The 20764-nt window shown below is 50.5% G+C and overlaps 2 protein-coding genes across 2 annotated transcripts in view; one reads left to right on the top strand and one right to left on the bottom strand.

The window, feature by feature from the left end:
- LOC122377595 (glutathione S-transferase 1-like) overlaps positions 1-20764 on the bottom strand; it is an 86367-nt gene that overhangs the window by 43177 nt on the left and 22426 nt on the right. The gene's annotated exons all lie outside the window — the stretch shown is intronic.
- Positions 1-20764, top strand: part of LOC122377594 (dual oxidase-like) — a 49558-nt gene that overhangs the window by 8392 nt on the left and 20402 nt on the right. Inside the window, exons 2-5 of the mRNA XM_043357802.1 lie at positions 10856-10942; positions 14816-14977; positions 16135-16322; positions 17010-17211. Of these exons, the coding sequence (XP_043213737.1) occupies positions 10856-10942; positions 14816-14977; positions 16135-16322; positions 17010-17211 (639 nt within the window). The remainder of the gene's footprint in view (positions 1-10855; positions 10943-14815; positions 14978-16134; positions 16323-17009; positions 17212-20764) is intronic.

The following is a 20764-nucleotide window of genomic DNA, read 5'->3' as shown; positions in this document are numbered from 1 at the left end:
CAACACATCTTAGATTATGTCATCAGCTGAACAGACCGCCGTGCGGTGACATCCAAGCCAAAATGTCACCGCTGTTTTACATTGCTGTCACTCGAGGGCTATGCGGAGTCATGGTTGGCCAGGGACGACCAGTGCCGCGCTGCAGCCGAACGAAACTCCATCAGGGAAGGGAGTGGATGAGACATCATACGCTCGCTGAGACTTATGAGAGAGGAAGATTCAGCCTCGTGACTTGTGGCAAAACGTTGATTAGCCGAGGCCATCACGACTTTGTTCACTTCAACACCAAGTCAAGCTCACAAGTCACTCTTCTTTACGAGCCTGTTGCCCTTCCTACCACCGCTGATAGACCTTAGCGAGCGGTCTCATTTCCCGGAGCATTTGGCCGTTATCATCACCTTGGACCGGTGGGACCTGTCTCTGTAGCATTTTGCCGCGGTGGGAGCAGCCAGAGCCCTCCGATCGAAATCACGGCACTTAAAATACTCGGTCAAGAACACCCAGATGGCTTACATTGAGTGTTGTCGCGGCAGTTGTCGTCGATTTTAATTACCAATGCCGCTTAACGTGCCGCCACAGGGAGCTGATATGTTTGACAAGACCAGTGCAATGGTGTGTTAGCTGCTGCCTGAACGGATCATATTCCGAGAAGGACACTTACTGGAAACATGCTTTGTTATTCTCGAATTATATAAGTATTTTCGTTGGACAATTATTCACTTTTGCAACTTTTTCATTTGTGAGATTATCGGTTCCTTGAAAAATTCATTTACTTAGCTATGAACGGTGTATATCGCTGCTAAAAAAGGAAAAATGAAGTAGCTGGCAAACGTTCACTAGTCAATTTAGACATCTGTGAGATTTGCCCATATAATGAGGCTAATAAAGGTGACCTTGTCAGGCCCCAGTGACACATTAGCAGATTATCGAAGAACGTTAACAAGACTATTTCCAGTCAGTTATTGTCAGCGTGGCGTGGCTCGCTTACTTGGCTGCACAGTCATTTCCAATTATACCTTCTACCGGGGAAGGTGACCCACATTCGCGGAAACCAGTTCCGATAGCGCCATCGTCGCGGTTCGTTTCCTCACGGGCCAGTCACGGACGGGACAGCACGCTCCCGCTGAGCGGAGCGGTCCGCCGTGAAGGTCGCGCCGCTGACCGACACCCGATCGGTCCGGCGTGGGCCGTCCGACAGCCTGACCAATCGGTAAACACGCCGCTCCAGACGAGCCCAGAGGACTGGACTGGTCTGTGGAGGCGGGAAGGGACGGAGAAAGAGGAGAGAGGAGGCGGGAGAGGGTCTGGTGTCTCTGAGGGACTCTGAGAGACTCTGAGAAACTCCACCATCTCTGAGAGAATCTCACCGTCGGAGAAGTTATTCACCCCCTCCAATGGTGTTCGTGCCAGAGATGGTATTGTGACAGAGTCAGTTCTAATCCTATGTAAATATGGACCAACTGCCTGGTGGGCGGTGGGCAAAACACGGTGACTTTGGGATATTTCGAAACTAGTCCGAACCCAGCGGGGAGGCCTTCCAAACTCAATAATTCACCGCTAATCGGACGGTAATTTGGACCGCTAACATTAAAACATCATCACATTGTGATTTATCAGAGACGATACCGATTGTTGCGTCACAAGATTATATCAGATTCTTGGAAACATTTTCATGGTTAGTTCAAGTTTTATACAATTGCTAGTCATTCAGTTTATGTGTACCCACATTCCGTCCAAAAAGTTTCTCCAATACACAAGCGCAAAAGTGTCTTCATTCTTGCGTTTCTCACTTTATCAGGTGACGTGCCAAACAGCGACATCATACACCTGTGTTGTGCTGATCCAAAGTCACCTAGCTATCTCTAGTGCCTATCCAGGAGCTAAGGCGATGACTAATTTGAAGCGCGTATAACGCAGCTCACCCACAGCCCACAGCACGCACCACAGCTCACTGTCACCAACCAGCCGTGGTGCACGCGCCCAAAGTCGCCGTGTGCCAAATCAGCTGGGAAGTTCCCAGCATTACCATCGCCGAGAGGCTCGGCGACGGGCCTTGGACTCGCCTCCAGGCCGGGCTATACTTACGAGGCAGGCGGGGAGCTGAGGCAGTGTGTGGGATGGCACTATTGGCGACCAGCGAAACAGACATGGCGAAATGCGCCGTGTGGGCTGAATGAATATGCTGGACTTGTTGATATGATGCGGTATATGGCGATGTTTGTATTCCAATGAGAATTTGATGAAGACATCAAGGTCGCGAATAAAGAAGCGTCAGACCGGCAACCAAAAAGAACCGAGCGGCACCCACATAAGCAACATCAGGCTCATGACCTATGAAACCGAATATTCAAGGTTCTCATGGGATGGAAGTAACAATGCCATATACCTCTGTATACGCCTCTGTTGCCACTCTGAAAGTGTTAAAAATAATAACAGCCAGCATAGTTTCTCACCATAAAACATTTGTTCAAAATATTAAAGGACGTTGATTATATCTTTGTTGATGCAACCTAGGCTCCTGACTACGAGAAAAGCTAGTAAATTCATCAACCCATTCATTATGTTTCACGTGCCATAGATCAATTCACTCGGCTTAGCCAAAGCCTTCCCATTCACGCTCTATGCCCTTCACGCTTCAAGCAAGCCTTTGGGAATAAAAGAGTAGATAGGACATACGCTGTCACCCCGTCCTAAGTAGTCATGCACAGGGCGCTAAGAACCGCTCCAACACAGCCCTCTGGATCGAAATAACTCACGGAAGGAATTATCACTCACGGAGTCGACGTATTTACCAAACAGCTGACCTTGTGTGCTGGTTTATCGTGGAGGCTGCAGTGGCGTCATTAAATCTAAACTATAGTCATTGTGTGGCATCTGCCTCTGCGGTCTCAACAGCTGGGAATTCTGGTATTAGAGCATGGCGCCGGCTACGTAAGGCTCCAGCGCGCGGGAGGGTGACACTGACTGTGATCAATCAACGTATTCAAAGCGAGTACGGACCGATCACACACGGCCTTCATTTGCTGTGTGGTATATTGTGTGCAGGATAATAAGGGATCCTGCTGTGGTTCTGGGTCTTGTCACCTTCTGAATGATGTAACGTCACACGTCACACCACGTCACGGTCGCCACTGAACAGCTGTGCTACTGCTGCTCGCCCGTTACGCTTCGCCAGCGCCACCTCCCCTCTCCTCCCCTACACAAACCTCCCCAGTCATGACCCACCCACACACAGCATACAGAAGCTGCCTGATCACGCAGTACTACCACAGCCGCAGCTGCTTGTTTGGCCTGGCAGGTGCGATCAGAGAACAGCCTAGGCGAGACGACACTAAATGAAAGTTTATCGTAAAGTCAGTAATGCACAGTCGTAGCGGGGGTTACGATTGCCGCGCAGGGCCCGTCCCGGTGTGTTTTTGCCTGCGGAGACCGTGAATGGATGAGAGTTAAGCTTCTTGTTTTCGGCTGTCGAAACGCCGCGGGACTGTTGATGCTGTGACGTCAGAAATCGATAGTCATTGTGACGCGGCTGTGGGTGCTTGTGACGCGGGCGGCCCAATCGGGTTAATTCTGACGCAGCAAGAAAATATTGTGATGCTGCAGCACGACGCCTGGCTCGCAGCAGTGCAGCTGAAGCGCAAGTGTTTCATTCAGCGTTTAATGCCAATCTCCGTGACTGCTGAAGAGTGGGAGCGGAGGCGGGGACGGTCCCAGCGCCTCGGGACCTCCGCTCGGGCCCCGCAGCAGTCGAGGCCGGCTCATCTAGGTCATGTGTGCCCGCACCCGTCCCTATTGACCGAGTGACGCAGCTCGGTGGCAGCCGTGATCCACGGTGGCGCCGGTGTGAGTGGGTTGCATCAGGGCTGCGTTTGGGAGAGCATCCTTTGAACAGTTTTCCAGCACCATCGAGTCGTTCGAAGGTAGTTTATCTCGGAAGAAGAGAGAGAGAGGGGCTCAGCGATGCTTGAGATGGTGACCGTCTCTGAACGCATCGGGGGTGTGGCAGCAGGCGTAACACTTTTTGTTGGTTGTGTGTTTCCCGTGGAAAGGTACTATGCCTAGGCACTGATGAATAGATGATGTCAGGATAAGGTGATGGGTGTGAAGATGAGATAAGTGATTTTTTGGTCGGTTATGACTTATGGGACAGCATGAAGAAAGTAGAAACGTGTGATTGTGTCACACACGGCTCAAACAAACAGGATAGGCGAATGAATGACAGTCAAAGCTGAGTAGAGCTGACTGAGCCCACAAAAGTCAGCGCTTCAACGAGATGTAAGATAAATGTGTACTCAACAATACAGATCCGGCGTACAGATAATCTGTTTTCGAATCTCTCCCGGCCACAAAATCCCCAGCTTGTCGAATCTGTCTTTGCTGCTGTCGACTTTCCGATCTGGACTTTCCAGTTCGGAATACCGTCTATCGTGGACGCTGTGTGCCTCCATTGGGCAATCAACAGCGATTTGGTGGACTTCCCGCGGCTCCTCCATTCAGCAGTCTCCAGCAACTATCACCCCGCTGCTGTTGGCTTGACCAGGTCACCACGCCGCGCTGTTGGGGGGTCTGATCGTGTCACTGGGCAGTTCGGCAGGGGGTTCCGATCGGTGGGTGGTCAGCTCTGCTGGGGGTCTGGCAGTTCCCAGCTAGGTCAGGGCAGCACCGCAGGCGGTGGCCTCTATCCTCCACCTGTCACCATTCGGCGATGGATGTCAGTCCCGGTCACCCTCCGGCCACGCAGTGACCCGGTGCCATCTGATCGCACCCTCTCCATCCCCCCATCCACACCACAGCGACAGGCGCCGCTGCGGGCACCTTGTCGCCGACACGCTCCGCGCACCGGCGCTGTCCGGTCTGATTTACTTTGTTCACGGTTATCACACTCGTGATACACGAAGTCGGCCGGGGTGTGAAAAGGTCAGATATTTTAGTCACGGCGTGATGGGTGGTTCACCGGTCGACTTGATATAACTGTGGAACAGCAACTGAATCGCCTTCAAAGGATCCGGTCGGTCCCGTTTTCTCAACATGTGTCAACTGCTCCATGCGTCGTAAGATCCAGGTGTCCTTCCTACCGCATAAAAACGCGTGTCGCCATCGGCGCCAGCCCACGTCGTCCACGGCGGCTCTTCTGAAGTGTCGCGCCGTCCTGCGACAAAGGCAACGGTCGTCTGGCATTGGCGACAATATAGCTTTCGTAACTAGAGCCGACACTACCTCCCCTCCCCCTCCTTCTCAATCCCCGGCCGTCGGCTCCATTTCACAGACGAACATACACCTGAGAGTCGCCGTCGAGTATATGACCGTCGAGTAATGAAATCAGGTACATAATTACATGACTCTGTCTCTGAGCAGATTTACACCACTCGGCTTGTATCAGAGTCTGACGGATAGGACGTACTGGTCTGATACGGTCGCACTGTGGGCGGTGTGACCCGTAAGGTGGCGTGCTGCAGTGACACTGATCAGACTGCGATTCAGTCCCAGATCTGGGGCGTTCTAAAGCATTCGAATCAGCTGATGGATGACAGTAGCGGCAGCGCATTAGTATTCCACCTGTGGGGGTGCAATAAGGTGTGCTGGTCGTTTAATGAACTGGGCTGGAAGATATTGAATCGGGCTGGGTTTAAACATGCCATTGAAGCGTCTGAATGCAGTATTTTTTATAATAACCGGTTACGTATCTTTCCATATGCAACATTATTGGACGTACATTTAACCAGCCTGAAATGCCAGGAAACCTTCTCACTTCTGCTTTGGATAAACGTAGAAAATAATCATTATGTTATGGTTTTATAAACGGGTATCACTTTCAATACAGGTCTACTTCAAAGCATCATAAGCAGGCACGCTTGCAATCATGTTTTCATGACGTGATACGTCCTAGACACAATTATGTCGACAGTTTTTCTCAGATTGACAGGCATGACATCACGTTTTCTTCGAGCATGGTCGACACCAATGACACCTCACTTCGAAATTAATTGATGTTTAAAAGATTAAGATGATGCTCGGCAATCCATAGAGCGACAACGTGATCCGTATCGCAAGTCATCGCACAGTTGATGAATGCAATGCAAATGTGTAGCATAATGTGAATATAACGATGAAGGATGTACTGGCAAGTGCATCATTTGTCAAAGCAATGGCAGTAAATAATTGGGACAAATACAAGGTCCACGCTTAACGATTAATTTGAAGGAGAATAGTTCATGATTAGGCAAATGTTACATGCTATAACAAATTCGACAGTGTCCCCTCCATTTCAATAAGAAAGAAAAACGTTCACAATGCACTCTAGCATGCAATATTTCAAATTAGCGGCATATATTCAAAAAATCTTATCGCACCACAGAGCCTAATAGGCACCCCTGTTGCGCCATGCGAGTAGAAAGTCGGCGCATAGTAGCCACTAACCAGGCACGGACATACCATCAGTCGTTTGCTCTCATCACCGGAGACGGGATCGCAGGGCATCTCTGGCACTCTAATGAACCTAATGAGTCCACACAGTGGGGCAGCTGCGGCCACTCTGAGGTCACTCCAGGGAGGGGGATGGGATGGTGACCCCTGTGGTTCCATAGAAGCGCCGCCGAGTGGTGTGGTGTGGGCGTGGAGAGCTGGTGGGCGGGCCAGATTTCAGGGGGAGGGAAAATGGTGGTGGTGGACGGCCGGCATTCCTAGAGAACTGCTGAAAACTGAAGGATTGACGCATTTAACTAAGCGTTTATTTATTTATCTAAGCTTGCTAACTTCGAATTCTGCAAGCGGAAACAGTGAGCAGCGAGCTGCACCGACGGTTACGCTATGCTTGCATTCTTGGGAGCAAATCTAAATTTACTATCTTGCTTATCAGTGTTTGTATTCCTACTTTCAATCTTGTATCAGCGATCTGACGACACCAGCAGATGGCCGATCTGACACAGTGGATGTCCGGTGACAGGTGACACAACAGATGACCGATGTGACACCGGCCGTCTGAGGTGTCAATCGGTGTCATCACTTTGACCCGACGGTGTCCCGCGGCGGGACTGCCGAAACAGCGCTCTGGGGAGCGGCCTGGTGTGACGGATCTGCGTGTCCGCTTGGTCCGACTCCGCGGGGTCTCATTAGGACGAAAACACGAGAAAAAAAAACAAGATGGATCTGCTCGCCATGCTCTGATCACATTATGCGTCCGCGGTCATGGATTTTAGCGGGTGATGAGTGGTGGTTAGGTAAGCTGTTACTCGGTCACGAATTGTAATGAGCTAAACGTGGCGAAGGTTTGACATGTTAAATATCAGCGTCGACATTTTGACGTTAGTTGGAGATGTTTTGTGAATGAACTCTGGCAGCTAAATTTGTGTAACACGTTGTATGAATTACGCATACGTGACTCTTACGACACAATGTTGATCGGGGGGGATGAAATATTCTGCGATTTCTTGAAGAGAGCATGCCTAAGTAGGATTTATAAGTATCCCGTGCCTACAGTATCCGAGAAACGAGAAGCTCCTCGCGTTTTATTCTTCTCCTAATCTTTAAAATGATTGAGACACAAATATCAAGAGAAAGAAAGAGGGAGAGAGAGAGAGAGAGAGAGAGAGAGAGAGAGAGAGAGAGAGAGAGAGAGAGAGAGGAGAGTAAGGGAAAGGGAGGGAGGGAGAGGGAGAGATGAGGATAGTCTATAGCACGAGATTATCCCGATTTCCGGTGCCGCTCGCTGCTCCGCGGCGTATGTAATGTGATGCCGCCCTCACGACTCAGAGCGGGAGTGTGACCCCTTTTCTGACGCGGTCAGGTCAGCCATTCATTCAACTAATGGAGCGGAAGGATCACTCTCGCCTCAACTCACCAATTACGCTATTAAACTCGTGAGCAAACGCTCTGTCTGAAAGCCGCAATCTACTTGATAAGACAGTCCATCAGCAGAGCTGCCCGCATATTGATGTGGAGAGTTTCTCGATGGGAAGTCTAGCCATTGAGGCTATTTTCGTTATTATATTAGGGTGCCTTTGAAATGTTCGTAATTATATTGTGTTTGCATGATGAATTTACTGCATGCGACAAAAAGTAGGTGGGCGTACTGTTTACTATGGAGTCCTGACTACACCATGCAAAACTGATATACATACGAGTATATTGCAAAGTTTTAGATTAAGTGCAATGCAATTTTACTACAGTGATCCCGTTTCAAATTTCTAAGCAATATCTTAGCACTAAGTTTTCATTGTTTCATGGAACAATGAAGTTACGCACTGTGGGGCGTTTACTCAACATTAGCTGATTTCAAACCAGTCACGTTTTCGGCTTCTGACGGCTAATCAAAGAAGCTCCATAAAATGCTGTCCGATCCATGGGAATGTTTCGTCATCCAGCCCGCCACGGGTCGTCGCATCGCTATTTCATTAGCGTCCTCACTGATGTCCCAATATGTCCTGTCAGAAATCTGTCCGCCTTCCAATTGCCGTCGGGTAGTCAGCGTGGGTAACTAAGACCTTCTTTGTATCCGTGACCTACACATTTCAAGTTTGTTTCTAATACTAGAAATGTTTTAATGAAATATACGCTTTTGAAGAGTGTTTTGCTGTCAAAGCGGCATTATGTAATGAGCCTATTGTGTCGTTCCACTACCGTGCTTTGACTACGCGTTTCACGATATACAGTGCATCATTTTGCTCTTCCCTTCATGTTAAATGCTCTCATTTCTTAGTTCACCCAAACCACACCAGACATATTCAGCCCACTATAACGATATATATATATATATATATATATATATATATATATATATATATATATATATATATATATATATATATATATATATATATATATATATATATATATATATATCCCGCAAAATTATACATCCGTGCACGTGTCCTCGTATACCTCCGATACGACACTTGGCCACATACATACGACTCCATAAAGTCATGACAAGCTATGAAAATTCGACGCTGATGTTCATGCATCGGCTCTAAGTCATGCAAAACTGTCCGTTTCATCTCCCTCGCGTGGTGGCGCGGGGCCCGGAGCACCCGGAACGGCTGGCTAAATCGGGCGGCGCCCGGCCCGGGCCACCGGAGTCGCTCCATTCGGACTGCGTGCCCGTGCCGACCTCGAGGCAGCAGTAATCACCGCCGGGACTGTCAAGGCCAGCCATGGGCCGCTCTCAGACCCTCAAATGTCACACCGGTCGTGGAAACCGTCAGACCGGCTGCATGATTTATTTAGGGTGAATTACAACCTGTGGTGGTTGCAACATGCCACTGTTGTATCCGGCAATGAGCGAGTATTTTGTAAGCTGCGTCGCGGTCATGTGAACTTATGCATCAATTTTATATGCGCTTATAAAAGTACGTTTTGTCACCATGTATCCCAAAATATTTACCAGTTTAGAACGATAGCACAGATTTAGCATGGATCATGTTGACCAAGACCAGAGCAGTGCGGTGCGGCACCGACCGGTCTTATTCAGCCGTCTGTAAGAGGAGCCGGTGCCTGTAATAGGAGCGGCGGTGCGGTGCCTGACAGGCTATTGATTCGTGTGCGGCGCTGACATGGGCAGATGACGGGTGCCGGTCTCACCTCAGTCACGCGCGGCCCCATCGGCATTGTCTGCGGCCGCCCAGGTCACCACAGGTCACCGCAGGTCACCAGAGGTCACCTGATGGAGGCGGAGGTCGCCGGGTGATGCCTTTGAACAGCCGGAGTAGAGGGTTGGCGGAGGTGCAGTGACGAGGCGACCTCTTACACAGTGGATCGGCCGTCCTTGTGGCAATGGAGCGGACCCGTTCTGAAGAGCGCCCTGGGAACTTGAATGGGCGCGCGTTTTTTATGTTCAATGCTAGGTCTGACCTGTTTCTTCACTGAAAGGACTCGGCTCCACTGGTTTGATCAGATACCTCAAAGCGGCGTCAATTTTGGATAGACTTTGGGCAATTACCTAGTCACTGTTGCAACAGATGAATTAGTCATCGAGGAAAAGACCGGCCGTATAATGTGATTAAAAAGTTCAATTATCTCTGTGTGGACTAATCGTAATCACGAAATGAGGCGGGTGTGTCGTGTGAACAGGCAAGCAGGGCATTTCGTCACTCCAGTTTTTTCGTTCTTTCCGGACAGCGCGCACGCTGGAATCAAGCATGCGCTTCATACCGAAGGGGTCCCCAGCGGCGCGTTACGAAGTAAAAGTACACTGTAGTCCTAAATGTTGCTATTTGCGCACCAGCGCAATGCTGCTACTGACGGCGGGTTGTGACCCGAAACATTCCCCTTCGCCTTCTCTGCGAGTAATTCGCCGGCTGCTCCCATCGCCGACCTTGCTCGCTATCTTGCGTCACGGAAGAGGAAACCAAAGCCCGAGGAGAACCACTTGGCGGCGGCGCCTTGCGTAATTAATTTCGGCTCGTGCACGCTGCCATCTCTGCCGAGCATCGGACTTCCATCAATATTCGAGCGCTGGTTTTTATCGGCGCCGCGGTGCCGGTTTTTCGGTAGGTGTGAGCCGATATCGGACAGACCGCTGAGCTGTCTGCGCGCTGATTAAAAACCGGCCGAGACGGGTGGCCAGGTAGACGGTCAGTGCCGGATGGGCTGGTTCGTGCACTGACTAAATATATCGGCAATGGATTCACGGACAGCTCGAGCGGAACATGTCCGACTTCGCCGGTGATGCGTGCCATGTCTGGAGATTGTGTGATGAATTTGTCGGTTGTTCGATGCATTGGATTGGAACCGATTCTTGTCAGCTCCTCGTTAACTCCATGTGTTCAGGTGCATTTTTGCTTATTTCACGGACGTTTCTCTGCCTTATGCCTCTGTTTGCATTTCCTGTCGCTGACCTGCTGTGTTTTCTCTGTTTCAGGCCAGGAACACCGGCCGACACGGGTGGAAAAACAACGCTACGACGGCTGGTACAACAACATGGCGCACCCCAACTGGGGCTCCACCGGTGAGTTCCTCCTGAAAATGCACCGTGCCACACCCGTTAGCTGGCCACCCAGACTGGGAGCTATCTTTACTGAAAATACACCATGCCACGCCTATCAGCCCGGCCCTGCAGATGTTGCACAGTCACTGTTTACAGCACCTGTTTGGTCACGGGTTAGTTTGAAGTTTGTGATGACAGATGTTGTACTTCGTTGCGGTACGTAACAATTCAGAAGGCTAGCATAACAATCTCTTGAGAAAATATGTTGGGCACAAACTTCCAGGTGCAGCGTGTTTGATAAACACCTCTATATCTTTCGAAGAACCCGATTCATGAAATCAAGTTGAAGCTTCAGACGCTTAATGTTTCTTGCAATTTCATTTGTGCAAAACGCATGCCTGATGAGTGAAGGCTAGCTATGGTACAAAATACCGGTTTGATAGGTAAGCCTTGCAGAATGCGACAAATACGCCGCACCGCGCCGCTGAACCTGAGCGCAATCGAGGGGCGACTTTTGCAATCTCTGTCCATTCCACTGGTTTTCATTGTCAAACGGGCCATTCGCCGTCACATCACCGCCCATAGGCAGCGGTGCTGGCCCACGCTGATGAACTCCATTGAGTGCACTCGGACCGCCGTGGAACGGCATTCCTTCGGACCGGCTGGAAATGACGTCCTCAGAACCATTCAGCCAACTGTGCGAGAGGTCACTAGGTCATGACGATGGCACAGCCGAATGAAAGAGCATCTTTGCATAAATGGACTTTTGCTGCAATTCTATCTGATAGATAAAAATTCATTCGTGCCTGTTTGCTCTCCACAGTATTGTTCTTCACCGGCAAGAGCCAATGTCGACTGGCTATCTGCGAAAATACTTAGGAAAACGGTTGTTTACTCACCTGACCGTCCTGACCGAGCCAGCCTGGTTTATCAGCAAGATGTTACAATCCTCCTGTTACACACACGCACACTGGATAAGCGCCTCCCCTCATAGCGCTGCAGCTAAATAACCCCTGGACATTTCAAGCTCCGTCACCCGCGCAAACAAACACCACCATAACGGCTGTGTTTACTGTTTACCAGCCGGACTGGTAACGAAGCCATCAGCCGGTAACGGAGAGAGGGGCGGGGGCATCGGTGAGAGTGCGGGGTCACCTGGGACCGTCCGGGATCTGTTGGTGATCTTTTCACCGGCGCTTTCATCTGCACGACAGCGGCGCTCCCACAAACCACCGTTCCTATACCGCGGCGCCGCTGGGCTGCCGATCTCCTGCCGCTGCTAGAGCTGCCGCTGCTATATGTGTCGGACGGTATGGATCGAGCTGTGATATCAATATCAGTGGTGCAGCGAGCAGGCTGGCTGGGACGAGAGAGTCAAGGCGAGGGAAGTGAGAGGGAGAGAGAAGCTGAAAATGAAGACATTTCGAGGAGCTGACATGACTGAGGTCACTCATCATCAGTCGGCTCACGTCTGTTTGATTTGTGGGCTCTGTATGCGCAGTGTGTCAGAGACAGACTCGCTCACCACCAGCTAGTCGCCTCTCGGAGTAAACGGCTCTGTCAACGCTCGCGATCAGCGTCAGTCGCCGTGACGTCCGCTGACGTCCGCTGACGTCACGTCAGTGATGGAGGCGCGTGTTGCGCCACGTGCACCGTTCCGCGGCGCCCCCGACATCTGATCTGGCCTCACGCGCTGCCTGACTGGCGGAGTGAGACGGTCGAAGATATTGGAGAGGTCATTAATAGTCCTGTCAGTGGCAGCGACAGACGCTTATAATCCGGATCCGAAGACGGGAAACGATGTCAATCGCCGCGCACTGAGTAATTTGTAAAATGTGTCGGCGAATGTCGAGATGCGAGACATAAGCTGTTTTGAGGAACTGTGTGCATGTGGTCTAAACTAGGCATACTTGGCTGCCTTCTGCGACCTATTGGCATTGAGTTACAATTGACTGTTGCGTAGATCGCCTTGTTTGTCCAATTTCTGAAAAGATTGATCACCTTTTCAGCATTGACAATCAATGTGTGTAATTTTTCTCCGTTTAGTAAGATATCTGATACCACAGAAGCTTGCGTTCAAAACATTTTCATCACTACCACTTTCATGGAAAATTATGGCTCAAATAAGACCAGAGTGGTGCTTAGGTCTAATTACACCCTTCTGGTGGAAGTAGAGACGCGTTTTATAGGCAACACCTTCACGCCGGTAACGGGTCATAAAATCGACCGCTGCTCTCTCAATGGCGCTCATAACGGCCCCACAAGGGCAATTCTAGTGCATACGCTTGGCTGCGTCTTGTCAGCAACACTTACACAAACAATTACCTGTAACGACAATGGCCCTGGCACTGCTACCATGAGGCAATTTGATTAGGAGTTTGATTTACAGCTGGTAAGCAGGAACTCGATTGGGAGAACACGCGCTGGTCGTCACAGCTCCCTCGCGAGTGTCGAGGAGTTGAGTTCGCTTATTAACTCAATCGAATGGTTACGCCTGTCGGATTGCCTCCACCAGCTCAGTTGGGTGGTGGCTCAGCCAGTGAACAGACTCGGCCGTAAATAATATTGCACCAATCCTGCCCATTCAATTAGAATAGCGTAAGCAGCCCGCCCAGGCTCGATAATCAGCAGTTAGCATGAGGGAATAAAGGCGATAAGCCAAACCCACCCAGCTGTGGATTATAAATTAGATGTTAACGTTCGTCATACTAAAGGATGGATTCAAAGGAAACATTTGAAGGCCGGTTTGAGTGGACTTTCTTTTGATTATACATCACAAATAAAGCTGTGTTTAGGGTTTCATTATCACGTCTCAAGATCCATTTAAGCCCACCTACCCTCGGCCAGCCGAGCTGTGCATCGTTTGTATTCGGATCGCTCGCCTTTTATTATCGGGTTCATCTGTGTTGTGCAGGCGGAGATGAGGGCTTACACTCTGATTCACTGACGACCTAATTCTGCCGATGCCCTGGAATTCAGGCGCTAAATCCTGCCCAAATGGACAGCCGGGTCAGGGTCTTGCAGTAGTTTGCCAGCCGCGAAGTTAATGCAGGCACGGCCACTCATAGAATCGTGTTCAATGGTAGGTTAGTACGCTTTTATCTTGCTCCCAAATGCATAATTTAGCAACGCCACCATGCCTGACTAGCGCTCTATTCATTGAATGCAAAATGGAGACCTTTCCACTGTCTTTAGTAACCATTAGAGGTTTTGGAACAGAAAACTATACACTGGTATGATTATGATAATTCCCGACTATTATCTGTCAAACGAATGTCGAACATCCGATCAATTCCTGCGTCTCAATGCTAATCGTCAGGCTGCTCACATTCCCCGTCATCGTTAAACTGTGCGCTCCACTCTCACTGACTGACGGCTGCGCCGGGTTCACGTCAGCTGCGTCACATTTGACGTCACTCTGATGTCCGTCTGTGATGTTGGTACGGTGAGAGGTCACCCGCTTTGTGCTGCGTAATTAGCAGCTGTCAGTTGGGCCCTCAGAGGACTCCGATGATTTAGATATCCACTGTCAAAACTGCCGCTACCGTGCGGAGTTCTCAGCGTTGGCCAGTTTCGAAACCTGAATAGGCGCATATTGGCAAAAAAACATAGGTAAAGCATACTTAATTTAGTCAATTCGTTATTGTTTTCATTACAACCATCAGCTTCCTTGCGAAGGTAGCATATATGCTGCATGCATTGATTTTCTCACCAGTAATTCCATTGCAATGCAATGGGTCATAGGTAATCAATAAAATAAAACAAAACCACTGTTTCAAACAGACAAGTAACAGGCAGCTGCAGGATGTATGTAAGTTCGGGGCAGCGACCAGTCTGTCACAAAATGACATGGCGAATCGTCTTTTCACGATACTTTTCTCCTTTATCTTACAGAGCAGCGACTAACGAGGAAGACCCCGCCCTCGTACTCGGATGGAGTCTACATGATGGCCGGGGAGGATAGACCCAGTCCTCGTAAGCTCAGCCGTATCCTAATGCGAGGAAAGGACGGAATGCCATCAACAAAGAACAGGACTGCGCTGCTCGTCTTTTTCGGTGAGTCCAAGCTGCCCCAGGTGGTATTTTAAAGCATATACTGGTCATTCCACTTCGTGTTGAAGAGGTCTTTGATACACTTTATGATAAAACTTTTTCTTCCCGAAGTTTTTTATCAGCCACATATGTAAACTGTGCAACAACAGCCCTTATTGCTGAATTTATCTCGTAGTATCGCTCGAGACATCTGAAGTTCAGCTGCGACTTTCCCGCTATTTCTCTCTGTTGTGAGCTCACAATTCGTCATTTTCCGCTGATGTCAGTTATCTGCAGTCGGTTGAGCTGAAAAATGGCTGCGGCGACCCTTTGCGGGCGCTGCCGATGGAGCTATCGACACCCCACAGTATGACGTATGGCTCCGACTCACGAGTTGTCACGGTAGTTTGGGGCGCCATAAACGCCGCAGGTTTCTCCGGCGTAAAAACGGCGGTCAACAGTAAACATGTTTACGTGTCGGTCTCTGGTCAATAAGACTCACACAGAGTAAACCATCAGCCTTCTGTTCAACATAATGGACTAAATCTAGTAAAAGAAATGGTCATTCGCAGGCAAACGACTGCACGCACACAAAAGAGCATGAATGTGAACAATGGCTCCTCAAACATGTTTGATATCGCAATAATGTGAACCAACGACCAGTAGCTAGTGGTATCGTGCAGGACCGCAAACCGCTTCAGCCTCGCCCAGTATCACAAAGCCAAACCAGTTCAGCTCGGTGACAAATAAGGAGGCGCCCACCCTTGAACCCTGATGACAGCTGCTAGGCCGTTGCAGGCCGGCGGACTCGCTCGTGCAGTGGGTCGCGTTCGTGTGTCACGAAAGAGACGCGGCACGCGATTTTGTCACGTGTTCTCCGATGGCTCCTGGGCAGATTCTCAGGCCTGTCTGCAGATACATCAACAGGCACGAGCACACTATTCTGATTCGATAGCAGTGGTACTGGTGATCATGTTGAACTTTCTCCTGCAAGCAGCATTACGATCCTATATTTGAGAGACTTGCGTGAATGACTGCGTATTGCGTATTTAGTGCATGACGTGACATAATTCCAGGTGATTTACATTACTTTGTGTGACTAAGCCTGCAGCTGGATCCGATTCAACCCATCCTCTAACGTAATCTGACCCGATCTGACCTGACCTTTCGCTGTCCCACAGGTCAGGTGGTGTCCTCCGAGATCCTTATGGCCTCCGAGATGGGCTGTCCGATCGAGATGCACAAGATCCGGGTGGAGCAGTGCGACGAGATGTACGACGCCGATTGTAGCGGGGAGAAGTACATGCCGTTCTATCGTGCCGGATACGACTCCAAGACGGGACAGAGCCCCAACATGCCCCGCGAACAGGTGAGCGTGTGGGAATGTGCTGCTGATGGATGCTTGTCATCTCAACCGCAGCATTTATATCTTACTTGTTCGATGGAGCATTTGGATGGATTTTTTATTGGATGGTTCATTAACACTGAACGGCATTTCATTACAACGCCTAGAGATAAGAACCAAAGTTGAAAAGGACGAGGTAAACCTCCATCGCTTTCCCATGCTCCACTCTATACTTACGATTAAATATTTTAGATCGTATAGGCTATGTGACACATAAATCATCTTTTTATACGGCATTCTCCGGGTGTGAATATTCAGCAGGCATGCACCGCTCGCAGTCACGGACCCATCCATTAAAGAATGGAGATTACCAGATAGCGTAATGGCCGTGCCGGTGGCGCGACACTCTGGGTGGTCCAGTAATGAACCTGTTCGGGGTCAGGTGACCTCTGTGTGATGTACCGGCGGACAGGGTCACAGTGACGGGGGCGGACCCAGGGGCCCTCCGTCACTGCAGAGGAGACCGGGGGCTGTCGTCGAGACGGTTCATCAGGGCTGATACGGACCCTCACAAACTAGGACTGAATGGCAATAAATATAGGTGGTAGGTTTAGCCATCAGCAATAAGGAATGACGTTTGAGTAGGTTTATTGTCAGTGATACAAGGATAATTAGAAAAGAGGTAGAATCAAAGTTTCCTGTTTCCGTCAGATCAACTCGAAGACGAGCTGGATCGACGGCAGCTTCATCTACAGCACCAGCGAGGCGTGGCTGAACACGATGCGCTCCTTCGAGAACGGCACGTTCAGGACCGACGAGAACGGCATGCCGCCCAAGAACCACGAGCGCGTGCCCATCATGAACAAGCCCAGCCCGCATCTCTTCAAGACGCTCTCCCCGGAGCGGATGTACTGTGAGTACCCGTTTTATACAGATTTAGAACAAATAATTCAGTAGGTACACTTTTCGGTGTGCTTGACCGCAAGAAACCATCAGTTACTAACCAAGGTTGCATCTAACATTGTTTTCTTTCGATAATATATCGGACAAGCCCTGTACATTGTAAGTACATACGGGACACAAAAAGTGCACTTAACACTCAGGCGCCTCAGATTTCAAACGGTTTGACACACAGATGACGTCTATATCCCAGGGTCCAACACACTTGGAATGTTACGGCTTTCACGCTCCAATAACTCAATTCGTATTCCCCTGCCCTGATCCCATAACTTATGTCATAAAATGAAACATTTACCGAACGATGCATTGTGTGTCATAAATCTGATAGTACGATATAAAAGGTAAGTTTATGCTGTCCCAACTAGGGTGGTGAGGAAATGATGAACAGTTTTGCACTTATATGGCCTTACTCTGATGGGGATATACCGACTTTTAAAGAGGCTATCGAAGTCACCATCAATAATAGCGTGATGGTCTGCTTGGAACCGCTTGGAAATGAATGAGGATTGCCCGAATGAAAATGTGATACATCAAGCATGTAAGACGTTAATGATTGATATGGTGTTGAATTCCCACGAAGAGCGTTTTAAAAAAAGTTGAAGGCAGCGTTATCAAGACATAAATTAGCTGAAATAAAATCAGCCACCCATCTGCAAGCACAAGGTCCACTCCATTATGTGAATTTATTTAAAAAAAAATAGGGAGAGGCTATAGCGCTCACACAATGAAAGCCAATTATCCTCTAGCCTCTCCAGTCTTCAGCTCAATTTCGCGCTGACGAAGCGTCTCGTCAGGGCCGGTCCCGTCGCTGACAGCAGGTCAGCCCTCTGCGGCTCTCTGAGCTTGATCAGCTAAATCAGCTTATGCTCCTCATGAATTTTCCTTGTTGAAGGAGATGAGAGTCACCCAAGAAGATTTCATATTCGATATTCTCGCTGCACTTTCCACATATTTTTGCTTGTCTGTTGTATACTACATATGTATATTGCCATCTTACTTCTTTGTCTGTAAAAAAAAAAAAAAAAAAATGCAAACAGGTAACGTATGTTTAGTGTCGACCTAAATGTCTTGTTGGCACAATTGTGCAAAGATAATCCCATTGGAGAAACTGCGTCCCCTGAGCAGCTGAGCAACAAACCAGCAGACATGACGGGTGCCCGGTCACCTCTAACGTACGGCCTCCGAACAATGGAGCTGTTATCGCCGTATTTATTGGACAGGGAGACACGCCACAAACGCAAAGTGGCCATTATTTTCGCCCGTCGTGATGAACGATGAAAGGGAATGGTGATTCTGTTCGAACGCTGAAATAGCGGCTCAGAAAAGGCGTTGTTGAAATAGCTGCCGTTATCTCTGTTTGGATCAAGATAAGAACATACCGCTGGCGCAGTGCCTTTTTTACACGGCACCGTTCGGCAAATTCGCACCAATTAAGGGATGGAAAATATTGCCTATGTCAATTGGAAAATGTAACGTTTCAAGCATCCTTTTAGGAGCAGCTGTGCAAATAAAGCCCATTGAGACCATTTAACTCACCAGACGTTCTCTACCCCCCCCCCCCCCCGTCAGCCCACCGTCACCCTGCCTGTGTGTCTCCTCGCCCGTACATAGATCCTCGACACAGCGGGCTCCCGCTGACCCGTCTAACATTCCTCCTGTGCCACTGTGCGCCGTGCGTCGGCCACCGTCAGGTAATGGCAGGCGGCCCGTCAGAGCGCGGTGCCTCCCCCAATGACCAGGAGACGTGCGGCAGATGAAAGCTGCTGATACGCGCACGGCGCGGGAGCGGCCGCCGTGGGTACAGCGAGGAGGGAGGGGAGGCAGCCCGGCGGGCCGGCACGACCCAGAGACACGGAATGGGACGGGTGACACGGAATGGGACGGGGTGACACGGAATGGGACGGCGTGACACGGAATGGGACGGCGTGACACGGAATGGGACGGGGTGTCACGGAATGGGACGGCGTGAGGGGCACGTCGCGACACAGTCCGACGAGACGCGTCAGGGCGCGGCCCCACACGGTGCGCGAGGCGTTACGAGCGAGATGCGGCGCAACAAACGCGTCATACGTCGAGGTTGATGGAATGTAAAACAAGGACAAGAAGCGTATCTCAGACGTAGACCCGAGAAGGAAAAACCCTGCACGTCACGGAGAAACAGTGAATAGCTCAGCAAAGTGCAGCTCGGTATGTTAAAATAGCGGAGAGCCACGCATTAGAAGTTGTGTTGAGTCACCCATCACAAGTGTAAGCTGAAACTTGACCCAGCGACAAATAGTTCGAGACTGGAGCAGATCAGCCGGCTAGATTACGACCGTGATATGCAGAACGTGCGCCATGATTGGCCCACGCAGCTCTCAGAAAATCATGCCCAACTCTTGGGAGGCACGAACTGGACAGGGCACGAACCCTGATTTCTCCAATCGAATCGGGGTGACGCGGGTGGTATTTGACTTTGGAGAGGCGGCCAGACGCATAGCTGTTTTTAGTAAGTCGTCGAGCTGCTTCTGAAATGCCTTTCATTCTTCAGCGCATAGTTTAGAGGTCGGTTATGAGCAATATGCATTATGCATTTGCTACGTGTTTTGCCTCAGTGCTAGATCGTCGTCGCGTCAGCTCAAAACTGCATAATTGCATCAGTCAGTAATTACTTAACTCCATAAATGCAGGCTCACCCAAAAATTCCACAATCGGCAAACACCAGCCGCAAAACCCGAGCGCTAAGCGCAGGAGCGTGCCGTTTGATTTTTCTCGAGAGGTCACGCTGGGGAGACTGTGCAGCGGGTGGCCTCACGAACCACGCCCATTGTCACCGACACAAATCGGCCGGTCAGGGCACAAATCGGCCGGTCAGGCCGCCGGTATCGGTCCGATCGGCGGCAGTGTCCCCTGGCCGGGCGACTCGGGAGCGCGGGACGACCTCCAGTCGTGCGGCCGACCTGCCCTGACCTCGCTCCAGTTGTGGGCAGACGGGCAGGAGGCAGCCGCTGGATCCGCTCCCAGCTGCCCCTGATGGTGGGTCCAGTGTGGAGGGGCGGGCAGCAATAGGCGGGGCGGGTGGGCAGGGATAGGCGGGGCGGGCGGGCGATGTGGGCGGGGCGGATCGGACAGGCGGGCCGTGCCGACGACAGCGCGCCGCTGACTGGTCAGGTGGGACGGCCGGAGACTGACGGCCGGGCGGACCGCGTCGGACCGGGCCGGTCCGGCCCGCGCGGTGTCGGGGCCGCGATTGAAGCCTGTTCCGGACCGAGCTATGGCTCCATTACTGTCCGAGGTGCTGCACGATGACCGGCTGAACTCGGTCGAGGCCTGGGCTGGGCCGGCCGGCCGCGGTCGTAACTTCAGGTCGCGCCCACGGCCGCGGCAGACGTCAGGTCGCCAGACAGAGTCAGGAATGCCCTCCTTGGCCCCAGTTCAGACTCAGTCTCAGCCGAGTCAGCAAAACGTCTTGGCTACTCCGTGTAATTCCAGCCCACTTCTCCTCCACTCTTCAAACCCTCTTATCC

This window comes from Amphibalanus amphitrite, unplaced genomic scaffold, assembly GCF_019059575.1.
Source record: "Amphibalanus amphitrite isolate SeventyFive unplaced genomic scaffold, NRLGWU_Aamphi_draft 000047F_arrow, whole genome shotgun sequence".
NCBI classification, from domain to species: domain Eukaryota; kingdom Metazoa; phylum Arthropoda; class Thecostraca; order Balanomorpha; family Balanidae; genus Amphibalanus; species Amphibalanus amphitrite.
Note: the sequence above shows the minus strand (reverse complement) of the source record. Positions and strands in the feature narration are given on the sequence as shown.